Source organism: Neoarius graeffei, chromosome 1 (genome assembly GCF_027579695.1).
Source record: "Neoarius graeffei isolate fNeoGra1 chromosome 1, fNeoGra1.pri, whole genome shotgun sequence".
NCBI lineage: Eukaryota > Metazoa > Chordata > Actinopteri > Siluriformes > Ariidae > Neoarius > Neoarius graeffei.
The window spans coordinates 60,723,093-60,736,822 of record NC_083569.1 but is presented as its reverse complement, the minus strand read 5'-3'; the positions used below and the strand labels follow the sequence as shown (position 1 = coordinate 60,736,822).

Sequence of the window (13,730 nt, the reverse complement as noted above, 5' to 3'; positions counted from 1 at the left end):
TGTGTGAGAATTCATTTCGATATAACACCCATGAGTATAAACTACAACCCCAAATCAGAAAAAGATGTGGGGTTTACTAAACAGTTGGTCAGGTGGTTTTTGTTGTTGTTGTTGTTATTATTATTATTATTATTATTATTATTATTATTGTTGTTGTGGTTGGCTTCCATTATGAGTTTGGTACATTTCAGGCTTGTGCTCATTTTTTTTTTTTCACATTTTTTTCATTTTAGCTCTGTCATTATTGTTCCGTCTTGCTCTCATTAGGTTTCTTCATTCTGTGCCGAGGCACTGACTATATGCAATGCTTTGCTTCACCCACGTACCCCGTCAATCTCCCTCTCTCTACCTCCACTGACTCCGAAGCCAACCCCAGCTGCTTCTGTCCTTGCCCCTACTCAGAATCCTTCTCTCTCCCTCCCTACACTCCTGGGGCCACCTGCAGCAGGACCTTCTTTTGCCCCCAGACATCCTCTGAGCTTAGGCCCTGCTTCACTTCTGGGCTCCCTGGAGAACCATCTACCCTTGGGTCCTCCTGTCCTCCCCACATCAGCAAGTGCCACTGGAGCCCAAGGTGAGTTGCTACTCTCCTCCCCTGCCCAGGCAGCTGAGCTGGCAGGATTGGCAGCACCCCCTGAGACCCAGCGGCAGGTGTTTGTACGCTACGACAAGGAAGAGCCTGAAGATGTGGAGATCTCTCTGGAAAGCGATTCCGATGACAGTGTGGTTATCATGCCCCAAGGTATGATGCTGGAGGTGCAGGAAGGAGCTACTAACACGCAGTCTCTTCCTCCACCACCAGGCAGTTCCATGCCTGTACCGAATGCTGGGCTGGGAAGTGAAACAGGCCCTGTTGAAGCCACTCTCTCTAGTGATCTCCCCACATCCATTGGGCATCAGATGCTGCCAGCCGATGCCAACAACATCAACTCTTTCCCAGGCTCTAGTCAGACAGAGCAGCTGGTGTCTCTGGTGCCACCTCTGAACTCTAATGCTGTGCCTCTTGCAGCATCCTCTGGTGTACTGGGTAATTCATTGCCTGCTGGTGCACAGCTTCAGCAGATGTTGATGCAGCCTTCACCAGGTGGACAGCCAAGTCAGCTTGGACTGTCTTTACACATGCAGCTCCAGAACCAACTAGTACAGTCCAGTCGCCAGCCCGCCACCAGTGATCAGGACCAGAACGTCATCAACATCAACAGCACGGATGAAGAGGACGAGGATGAGGAGATGGAGGATGAAGATGAATTGGGAGAGGAGGAGGAAGAAGAAGAAGGCCTGGAAGAGGATGAAGAGGAAGAAGATGGCAGCGATTTTCATGAAGATGGGTTCTACCAAGGAGAGGAATTTGAGGGCTTTGATGATGATGATGATGATGAGGCAGAGGACATAGAGGAAGAGGAGGAGGAGGAGGATGAAGAGGAAGAGGTCGAGACCTTGGAGGCTGAAAACCGGAGGGATGTGATTGGTGCAGAGGAGGGAGAAGTAATGATCAAAGGGCAAGAAGAGAGGGGGGTGGGCACATTCCCCATGGAAGGTGAAAGACCAGTAGAAGGGGGAATTGAGGAAATGAAGGCAGTGCAGAGCATTTATGAGGAGGAGGAAATAAAGGACAAAGGGGGTATAGAAGAGATCGAGAACATTGGTGCTGTAGAGAGAAATGAAAGCATAGTGGGAGAGCAGCAAATAGAGACGCACGTGATTGGTGCAGAGGGAGAGCAAAGCGAAGAAAATGCCTCTGTCGAAGCAGCTGATCAGGAACTGCAGCCACAAGAACAGGAAGGATCCAGACCAGAGTCAGTGGTAATCCCAGAGGATTCTGGGATACCTCCAGAGGGTCAGGCGCAGGAGGTGGCCATAGAGGTCAGAAATAATGAGCCAAATGTAGAGGCAGAACAAGAGGAGATGCATAATCCAAGCACAGCAACCACATCAGAGGACACTGCACCAGAGCAAGTAGTGGAGACAGCAGAGAAAGTAGTAGTTGAAGGGACACAGGTGGAGGAGGAAGAGACACGAGGGACAAAGAGGAAAATAGAAGACCGAGAAGAAGGAGAGGTATCTGAACAGACCAGTGAGAAGAAAAAGGTAAATCTCCTTAATTTCAGCAAAGCACCATTATTGAACAGAAGGCGGTACCATAAGATTTGCCTTATGTTTAAGGGGGAAAAAAACCATTAAGTTCAAGTAAAGCAAATACAAACACCAGAAGTTCTGTGGTAGTAAAACAAGATAAATAATTGTTTTATCCATTGACTGAGTGTTGATACTCTGCGCAAAATATGTAAACACTGTGTAGCGCGCATAAAGTGTGGGTGGAGCACAGAGGACGGCAGGACAACGTTTAGATGCAGAGAAGGATATTTATTAATCAACTTTTCAGTCGGGAGGCAGCGTAAGCCCACATACGCGCGCGCGCGCACACACTCTGCTTCCGGTCCCAGGTCGCGCTCCCTCTGCTCTCTCTCTGCCTCCTTAAATAGGGAGCGGTTACTGGGAAAAAACACACAAAACACAGGTTAACTACCGTCAGGTGTAGCGATTCTGCCACTCACCTTCCCTGGCTTCGCCCTCCTGTCACAGACCGGCGCTTGACCACGCCCCCGCTGCCACACACTGGTTACAGGCTCAGGCAGTTCTGGCACTATTAGTTTTGTAATGCACTGTTGCTTTAATGCTAATTCATCTTACTGATTTGTTTAGTAAAACCTTTTCTCTCCTACTCTATCTCCCAGCTGGATGATGAGGCCATGGCTTCCATGTTGGCTGACTTTGTGGACTGCCCCCCAGACGATGAGGACCACAGTGTGTCTCACTCACATTCTTAAAGTTAAACCATTTCCAAGAGCTATAATTCATTTGTTGATGTCATGGATTCCAGACCTTTCCCTCCTAAGGTCCTTGCATCAGTAATTACATTCAGATATAATTAATTTCAACACAAAACCTTTTAGCAACTGTAATTGTAAAGTTAACGGTTTGTATCTGTGATGCAGTCATTATGTACCTTGTGATATCATTTAAGATGCACTCTTTAATGGTATCATAAGTGTTTTTCTGACTTCAGTTTTGGAACTGATTGTGTGACCATCCAAAGAGCTGATCGGTATTTCATGTAAATTACTTCACAGAGCAATGAGCAATCTTCCTTGTGTGAGGGAAGATGTACAGACAGACCTCTTTTGTGTTCTGAACATGGGTTGCATGCCTTCAGGCTTCTTATTTAACCTTACGATTGAAGTACTTTCCTTCTCTGTAAAATTTACACTAAAGAACTTGGGGGGGTCTTTGTGTGGGCGATGATATGGTTATTGTAGATCTTATGGGTTGTTTTTCCTCATATTTCAGTTTTTTGTACCATTTGTTACACATGTGCTTACTTTCAGTTATTTGGTCTCAAAAGACAATTAAAAGCAAAAAAAAAAAATCCAAATGCCTTGGTGCCCTTTATTAAAATTAAATGTGTGTGTAGATGTATGTAGATCCCATCAGGGCTGGGATCCCTCTGGACCCAACAAAGTAGTAGCAATCAGCTGTTCTTACTTTTGGTCAGATATCAAGCTTATACCCTGGAAGGTACTGGACAAGCAGGTTGCTCATTCATGCGTCTACATAAAGGAGGCATAGAGAAACCTCCTTTGTGTCCCAAGATATTTATTTATTTATTCTTTAGATATATCTGATACTCCCTATTAGTCAGACAGAACTGAGGAAGCCTTTTGGACGAGAGGTGAAACGTTTTCAAGAATTTTCAAGCAAGTCCAGTTGCCCATTTCTACCACCCTCAGTACACAGTGGCACCACACAGCGACTGTGGAATTGCTACCCGAGGCTGGCATGCCAATCACATTCTTAAACACGCTGAAACTCGGTTAAACATGCACATACAGACAGGTGCCTCTAAGCTTCAGCCAAAGGCTGAGCCCAAAAGGCTCGCATGACATATTCACCATGGCTCAGACCCCATTTCTTCCACTCATATTTGTTCATACACTATATGGATACCTGCCGATCACACCCATGTGTTTGGTGAATGTCTCATTTCAAAACAACGGACATTATTATGGAGTAGGTCCCCTCTTAGCTACTGTAAGAGCCTCCACTCTTCTGGGAAGGCTTTTCATTAGATTTTGGAGCATGGCCATGTGGATTTGCCCCAAGATCATAAGTGAGGTTGGGCATTGATGATGTGTAGAGAGGCCTGGGGTGCAGTTGGCTTTCCAGTTCATCCCAATGGGGTTGAGATCCCCTGTGCAGGACATTTTGAGTTTTTCCATTCCAATCTTGGCAAACCATAAGTTTATGGAGCTTGCTTTGTGCACAGGGGCATTGTCATACTGAAACATGTTTGGGTCCCTTAGTTCCAGCGAAGGGAAATCTTAAATTGGACATGCCATACACTTTTCAGCTATTTTTTTTGTTTTTGTAGAACACCTTAGTTCTTCTTTCTCACCCCATTTTAACATTGTTTGAAAACCCTATTGAATAAGTCAAGTTTATTTGTATAGCACTTTTAACAACAGACATCATCACAAAGCAGCTTTACAGAGAATTAGAGACTTTAAACATGAGCTAATTTTATCCCTAATTTATCCCTGATGAGCAAGCCTGTGGTGATGATGGCAAGGAAAAATTCCCTCAGATGACACGAGGAAGAAACCTCGAGAGAAACTAGACTCAAAAGGGAACCCATCCTCATTTGGGTGATAACAGATAGCGTGATTATAAATAACTTGCTTCTATAACTGTCCTCTATATATTCCCAAAGTATAACTGTGAAACCAGCAAATTCATTATAGTTTTAACATGAAGTCTGTTTGGTTGAAGTTTTAAACTGTTCATTGATGGAAACTTGAGTGGAAAACTGTTCATGACAACTGTGTGGCAGTCTGATAAACCTTGACATTTTTAAGTATTTCATCTAACTAAAAACATCCATGCAAAAGTGACACACATGGTTATATTCTGGACACCCTCAGCAAACCCACCACCACAATGATTAATTTCTCATCCATTATACTTGGGAATGGTTTGAAAGGAACCAAAACGTAGACAACTGTGTTCTCTAGTATTCTTTCCAGCAGAGCACTTCTAAATACCAATTGGTTACCTGCCTGCAGTCCAGACCTGTCACCCATTTAAAAATTTGGCACAGTTTGAAATGAAAAATACTATGAAGAAACTACAGCAACTTATTTCCTGAATTCCTAAACTTTTACAGAATGTTCTTAAAAGAAGACGTGATGTAACACGGTGGTAAACATCCATCCGTTCTCTGTAGCTGCTTATCCTGTTCTACAGGGTCACAGGCAAGCTGGAGCCTATCCCAGCTGACTACGGGCGAAAGGCGGGGTACACCCTGGACAAGTCGCCAGGTCATCACAGGGCTGACATATAGACACAGACAACCATTCACACTCACATTCACACCTACGGTCAATTTAGTGTCACCAGTTAACCTAACCTGCATGTCTTTGGACTGTGGGGGAAACCGGAGCACCCGGAGGAAACCCACGCGGACACGGGGAGAACATGCAAACTCCGCACAGAAAGGCCCTCGCTGGCCGCTGGGCTTAAACCCAGGACCTTCTTGCTGTGAGGCGACGGTGCTAACCACTACACCACCGTGCTGCCCCAGTGATAAGCATGCCTCAGTTTATCTGAAAATATGTTAATGGTAAAATGAGCATATTTTTCAAACAATAAAATTTCTCAGCTTCAGCATTTGATATGTTGCCTTTGTACTATTTTAAATCAAAGATAAGGTTTCCATGATTTGCAAATTCTTGCATTCTGCTTTTATCCATATTTTACACAGTGTCCCAAATGGGGTTGTATGTAGTTTCGAGAACATTTGTTTCATGTATACACAAGCATCTGGATCTCATCTCATCTCATCTCATCATCTCTAGCCGCTTTATCCTTCTACAGGGTCGCAGGCAAGCTGGAGCCTATCCCAGCTGACTACGGGCGAGAGGCGGGGTACACCCTGGACAAGTCGCCAGGTCATCACAGGGCTGACACATAGACACAGACAACCATTCACACTCACATTCACACCTACGGTCAATTTAGAGTCACCAGTTAACCTAACCTGCATGTCTTTGGACTGTGGGGGAAACCGGAGCACCCGGAGGAAACCCACGCGGACACGGGGAGAACATGCAAACTCCACACAGAAAGGCCCTCGCCGGCCCCGGGGCTCGAACCCAGGACCTTCTTGCTGTGAGGCGACAGCGCTAACCACTACACCGCCGTGCCGCCCCAAGCATCTGGATGTGGTCATAAAAACAGCAAGAAGATCATAGCAAAACAATTCCGTGGGTGTGGATGACAGTGTTCTCATTTAAAGATGTTAACCAACAGAGTGAAGCTATTTACATATTTAATATTTAAAGGCAAATATTGTATCATATAATATATGATACAATATCAAATATAATCAACCCGTCTTATCCTAATCGCCTAATCCATCCTGATGCCCTACGTCTGGCTGGAGTCTAATCACATCGCTCCTGTGGAGGACGGCCCCACATGGACAGTCGAAAGTCGCACTTGGAAGATGCTCTGGACCATTACAATAATACATTTATGTCTGAGGATTACAGTTGACTTGCTAAATTTAGGACTGCAGTTGTCATGAACAGTTTTGCACTCAAGTTTCCATCAGTGAAGAGTTTAAAACTTCAACCAAACAAACTTCATGTTAAAACTATAATGAATTTGCTGGTTTCACAGTTATACTTTGTGAATATTGTTATCTGAGGTCCTGGGCCTGTCAGACACACTGTGGCAGTCTGATAAACCATGACATTTTTAAGTATTTCATCTAACTAAAAACATCCATGCAGAAGTGACACACATGGTTATATTCTGGACACCCTCAGCAAACCCACCACCACAATGATTAATTTCTCATCCATTATACTTGGGAATGGTTTGAAAGGAACCAAAACGTAGACAACTGTGTTCTCTAGTATTCTTTCCAGCAGAGCACTTCTAAATACCAATTGGTTACCTGCCTGCAGTCCAGACCTGTCACCCATTTAAAAATTTGGCACATTTTGAAATGAAAAATACTATGAAGAAACTACAGCAACTGATTTCCTGAATTCCTAAACTTTTACAGAATGTTCTTAAAAGAAGACGTGATGTAACACGGTGGTAAACATCCATCTGTTATCTGTAGCTGCTTATCCTGTTCTACAGGGTCACAGGCAAGCTGGAGCCTATCCCAGCTGACTACGGGCGAAAGGCGGGGTACACCCTGGACAAGTCACCAGGTTATCACAGGGCTGACACATAGACAACCATTCACACTCACACCTACGGTCAATTTAGAGTCACCAGTTAACCTAACCTGCATGTCTTTGGACTGTGGGGGAAACCGGAGCACCCGGAGGAAACCCACGCGGACACGGGGAGAACATGCAAACTCCGCACAGAAAGGCCCTCGCTGGCCGCTGGGCTTAAACCCAGGACCTTCTTGCTGTGAGGCGACGGTGCTAACCACTACACCACCGTGCTGCCCCAGTGATAAGCATGCCTCAGTTTATCTGAAAATATGTTAATGGTAAAATGAGCATATTTTTCAAACAATAAAATTTCTCAGCTTCAGCATTTGATATGTTGCCTTTGTACTATTTTAAATCAAAGATAAGGTTTCCATGATTTGCAAATTCTTGCATTCTGCTTTTATCCATATTTTACACAGTGTCCCAAATGGGGTTGTATGTAGTTTCGAGAACATTTGTTTCATGTATACACAAGCATCTGGATGTGGTCATAAAAACAGCAAGAAGATCATAGCAAAACAATTCCGTGGGTGTGGATGACAGTGTTCTCATTTAAAGATGTTAACCAACAGAGTGAAGCTATTTACATATTTAATATTTAAAGGCAAATATTGTATCATATAATATATGATACAATATCAAATATAATCAACCCGTCTTATCCTAATCGCCTAATCCATCCTGATGCCCTACGTCTGGCTGGAGTCTAATCACATCGCTCCTGTGGAGGACGGCCCCACATGGACAGTCGAAAGTCGCACTTGGAAGATGCTCTGGACCATTACAATAATACATTTATGTCTGAGGATTACAGTTGACTTGCTAAATTTAGGACTGCAGTTGTCATGAACAGTTTTGCACTCAAGTTTCCATCAGTGAAGAGTTTAAAACTTCAACCAAACAAACTTCATGTTAAAACTATAATGAATTTGCTGGTTTCACAGTTATACTTTGTGAATATTGTTATCTGAGGTCCTGGGCCTGTCAGACACACTGTGGCAGTCTGATAAACCATGACATTTTTAAGTATTTCATCTAACTAAAAACATCCATGCAGAAGTGACACACATGGTTATATTCTGGACACCCTCAGCAAACCCACCACCACAATGATTAATTTCTCATCCATTATACTTGGGAATGGTTTGAAAGGAACCAAAACGTAGACAACTGTGTTCTCTAGTATTCTTTCCAGCAGAGCACTTCTAAATACCAATTGGTTACCTGCCTGCAGTCCAGACCTGTCACCCATTTAAAAATTTGCCACATTTTGAAATGAAAAATACTATGAAGAAACTACAGCAACTGATTTCCTGAATTCCTAAACTTTTACAGAATGTTCTTAAAAGAAGACGTGATGTAACACGGTGGTAAACATCCATCTGTTATCTGTAGCTGCTTATCCTGTTCTACAGGGTCACAGGCAAGCTGGAGCCTATCCCAGCTGACTACGGGCGAAAGGCGGGGTACACCCTGGACAAGTCACCAGGTTATCACAGGGCTGACACATAGACAACCATTCACACTCACACCTACGGTCAATTTAGAGTCACCAGTTAACCTAACCTGCATGTCTTTGGACTGTGGGGGAAACCGGAGCACCCGGAGGAAACCCACGCGGACACGGGGAGAACATGCAAACTCCGCACAGAAAGGCCCTCGCTGGCCGCTGGGCTTAAACCCAGGACCTTCTTGCTGTGAGGCGACGGTGCTAACCACTACACCACCGTGCTGCCCCAGTGATAAGCATGCCTCAGTTTATCTGAAAATATGTTAATGGTAAAATGAGCATATTTTTCAAACAATAAAATTTCTCAGCTTCAGCATTTGATATGTTGCCTTTGTACTATTTTAAATCAAAGATAAGGTTTCCATGATTTGCAAATTCTTGCATTCTGCTTTTATCCATATTTTACACAGTGTCCCAAATGGGGTTGTATGTAGTTTCGAGAACATTTGTTTCATGTATACACAAGCATCTGGATGTGGTCATAAAAACAGCAAGAAGATCATATCAATCAATCAAGTTTATTTGTATAGCGCTTTTAACAATAAACATTGTCGCAAAGCAGCTTTACAGAATTTGAACGACTTAAAACATGAGCTAATTTTATCCCTAATCTATCCCCAATGAGCAAGCCTGTGGCGACGGTGGCAAGGAAAAACTCCCTCAGACGACATGAGGAAGAAACCTCGAGAGGAACCAGACTCAAAAGGGAACCCATCCTCATTTGGGCAACAACAGACAGCCTGACTATAATATTAACAGTTTTAACAGGTATAACCCTCAACTGTCCTCATGGGGCCGTCCTTCACAGGAGTGGGGCGATAAAACTCCGACCAGACACAGGGCACCAGGATGGATCAAGCAGGTCCGAGGGGCAGAAGAGGCCAGCATCTCAATCCCAGGATCAACATGTAACTCAGAGGGACAGATTGGGGGGGGAAGAGAGAGAGAGAAAGAAAACATGTTGTTAGGTATGCCCTAAAAATGACAAGTATTAAATCTGTGTGGTAGGCTCGCAGAGACAAGAGTCTTTACATCAGGCATGACACACAATGGCATGTTAATATGGTAAAAAAATATAGCATGACCTGCTCTGGCTGGATGCTAGATTGGGTGATGGGAGCACACTCCTCAGCAATGATGAGATGCAGATGGGACCCTTAGGCCTGGCCAAGACAATTCAGTTACATTTCACCGGGTCTGGGACATGCGACAGAATGTCTGACGGCCGATTCCCTGCAGGCTACGATAGCCAGTCGAGGTCCCCACCGTCTCCACCAAAAGATTTCCTGTTGACTCCATGTAACTCAGAGGGACAGATTTGGAGTGGGGGGGGGGGGGGAGAAAGAAAACACAGGTGGTTAGGTATGCCCAATGTCACCTGAATAAGTAGGAACAGTATACATATTGCACCGAGTACAAGCAGGGACTCCGGCAACTAACTATGACAGCATAACTAAAAGGAGAGAGCCAGAAGGTAACACAGGCATGAGGGAGCCCCGGGACATAAAGCAGCCAGCCACTGCACCGTCAACAAACTCGAGTGAGCAAGCGAGTGGGGACTGACAGCATCCATACATCCCAGTTTACCAAAACACTCTATGTCTGAGGACCCTCCAGATCTACACCTTTACCTCATAAACACCATTAACAAAAGGCTTGACTAAACAGATATGTTTTCAGCCTAGACTTAAATGCTGAGACTGTGTCTGATTCCCGAACATTACTTGGAAGGCTGTTCCATAACAGTGGGGCTTTGTAAGAAAAGGCTCTGCCCCCTGATGTAGCCTTCACTATACGAGGTACCAGCAGATAGCCTGCACCTTTTGATCTAAGTAGGCGTGGCGGGTCATAGAGGAGCAGAAGTTCACTCAGGTACTGTGGTGCGAGACCATTTAGTGCTTTAAAGGTCAATAGTAGTATTTTATAATCAATACGAAATTTGATTGGGAGCCAATGCAGTGTGGATAAGACAGGCGTGATGTGGTCATATTTTCTAGTTCTAGTAAGGACTCTTGCTGCGGCATTTTGAACTAACTGGAGCTTGTTTATGCACTTATTGGAACATCCAGACAGTAAGGCATTACAATAATCCAACCTGGAGGTAACGAAAGCATGGACTAGTTTTTCTGCATCATGCAATGACATTAAATTTCTTATCTTTGCAATATTTCTGAGATGAAAGAAAGCTATCCGGGTGATGTTATCAATGTGAGTTTCGAATGAAAGACTGGGGTCAATAATCACTCCGAGGTCTTTTACTGCTGCACGTGAAGAAACAGAAAGGCCATCCAGAGTTACTGTGTAATCAGAAAACTTACTTCTAGCTGTATGTGGTCCTAGCACAAGTACTTCAGTCTTGTCAGAGTTAAGCAGAAGGAAATTTATAAGCATCCAGTGTCTAATGTCCTTAACACATTCCTCAATTTTATTAAGCTGGTGTGTCTCATCAGGTTTTGCAGAGACATACAACTGTGTGTCATCAGCATAACAGTGGAAACTAATACAATGTTTACGAATAATATCGCCCAGAGGTAACATATATAGAGAAAAAAGCAGTGGACCCAAGACAGAACCTTGTGGAACACCAAACTTTACCTCGGTACGTCTAGAAATATCACCATTTATATCAACATACTGATAACGATCAGTTAGATAAGACCTGAGCCAGGAGAGGGCCATTCCCTTAACTCCCACAACATTTTCTAGTCTATCCAGAAGAATGGAATGATCAATGGTATCAAATGCTGCACTAAGGTCAAGCAACACAAGTAGCGAGACACAGCCCTGATCAGACGCCAACAGTAGGTCGTTTACTACTTTAACCAGTGCTGTCTCTGTGCTATGATGAGGTCTAAATCCTGACTGATACATTTCATGGATGTTATTCCTATGTAAATATGAGCATAACTGCTGTGCCACAGCTTTTTCAAGGATCTTGGAGATAAAGGGGAGGTTTGATATTGGCCGATAATTGGACAGCTGACAGGGATCAAGGTCAGGTTTTTTAATCAGGGGTTTGATAACTGCTAGTTTAAAGGATTTGGGTACATAGCCAATCATAAGAGAAGAATTTATTATTTTTAGAAGCGGTTCAATTACTCCAGGCATTATCTGTTTGAATAGATGTGTCGGTAAGGGATCTAGTACGCAAGTTGAGGCTTTTGATGTAGAGATTAATGAAAGTAATTCAGTTTCTTTTAGGGGAGTAAAACATTCTAACTGATGATCTGATACAGTTATATTGTTAACTACAAGGCCACTTTCATTGTCTAACCTTAAATTAGTAGTTTGAATTTTTTGTCGGATATTCTCAATTTTGTCATTAAAAAAATTCATGAAGTCGTTGCTACTACATACTGCAGGTGTGCATGTGTTGATAGTGGACTTATTCCTGGTTAATTTTGCTACAGTATTAAATAGGAATCTAGGATTATTTTTGTTATCTTCTATTAGGGAGGAGAGATATGTTGATCTCGCAGCACTAAGAGCTTTTCTATACTTCAGGAAGCTCTCCTTCCACGCCAATTTGAACACTACCAATTTTGTTTGACGCCATTTACGTTCCAATTTTCGAGTGGTCTGTTTTAATGTGCGAGTGTCATCATTATACCAGGGTGCTAATTTTTTGTCTCTGACCATTTTCCTTTTTAGAGGAGCTACATTATCTAAAGTATGGCGGAATGTTGACTCTAAGCATTCAGTTGCCTGATCGAGTTCTGCAGGGGCTGACAGTGACCCAATCAAAGTTGACAGCTCTGGGAGATCATTTATAAAGCTCTGTGCAGTAGTTGACGTGAAAGTACGTTTAATACAGTAGCGTGGTGAGGTGCATATATTATTACTCAGACATATTTTGAATGAGATGAGACAATGATCTGAGATAACTTCAGACTGTGGAAGTATGACTATATTGTCTACGTTTAATCTGAATGTTAGTATTAGATCAAGGGTGTGACCACCATTATGGGTCGGTCCTATGACATTCTGCTTAATCCCGACTGAATCTAAGATGGACACAAACGCTGTTTTTAAAGGGTCTTCTGGGTTATCAAAGTGAATATTAAAATCTCCGACAACTAAAGCTTTGTCTAAGGAAATAACCAAATCTGAGATAAAATCTGCAAATTCAGAAAGAAACTCAGAATATGGCCCCGGGGGCCTGTAAATAATAAGCAATGGAATTAACTGGGTAGACTTATTTTTCGAGGCTACATACATTATATGAGTATGAAGAACTTCAAATGTATTAAATTTATAACCAGGTTTGTGTGTTACACCTAGATAATCGTTATAAATAACCGCGACGCCTCCTCCTCTGCCAGTTAGACGAGGCTGGTGTATATAACTGTATCCAGGAGGACTCGCTTCATTTAATGCTATATATTCATTTGGCTTAATCCATGTTTCTGTTAAACACAGTACATTAAACTCCTGATCAGTAATGAGTTCATTAACCATTAGCACTTTAGATGTAAGAGATCTAAGATCATAGCAAAACAATTCCGTGGGTGTGGATGACAGTGTTCTCATTTAAAGATGTTAACCAACAGAGTGAAGCTATTTACATATTTAATATTTAAAGGCAAATATTGTATCATATAATATATGATACAATATCAAATATAATCAACCCGTCTTATCCTAATCGCCTAATCCATCCTGATGCCCTACGTCTGGCTGGAGTCTAATCACATCGCTCCTGTGGAGGACGGCCCCACATGGACAGTCGAAAGTCGCACTTGGAAGATGCTCTGGACCATTACAATAATACATTTATGTCTGAGGATTACAGTTGACTTGCTAAATTTAGGACTGCAGTTGTCATGAACAGTTTTGCACTCAAGTTTCCATCAGTGAAGAGTTTAAAACTTCAACCAAACAAACTTCATGTTAAAACTATAATGAATTTGCTGGTTTCACAGTTA

The 13,730-nt window shown here is 43.0% G+C and overlaps 1 protein-coding gene across 1 annotated transcript in view; it reads left to right on the top strand.

Annotated features, from left to right (window-relative positions):
- The window catches only part of pelp1 (proline, glutamate and leucine rich protein 1), a 74,951-nt gene extending 71,532 nt beyond the window's left edge, over positions 1 to 3,419 (top strand). Inside the window, exons 16-17 of the mRNA XM_060935907.1 lie at positions 268 to 2,088; positions 2,736 to 3,419. Of these exons, the coding sequence (XP_060791890.1) occupies positions 268 to 2,088; positions 2,736 to 2,828 (1,914 nt within the window). The 3' untranslated portion in view covers positions 2,829 to 3,419. The remainder of the gene's footprint in view (positions 1 to 267; positions 2,089 to 2,735) is intronic.
- Positions 3,420 to 13,730: the final 10,311 nt, after the last annotated feature.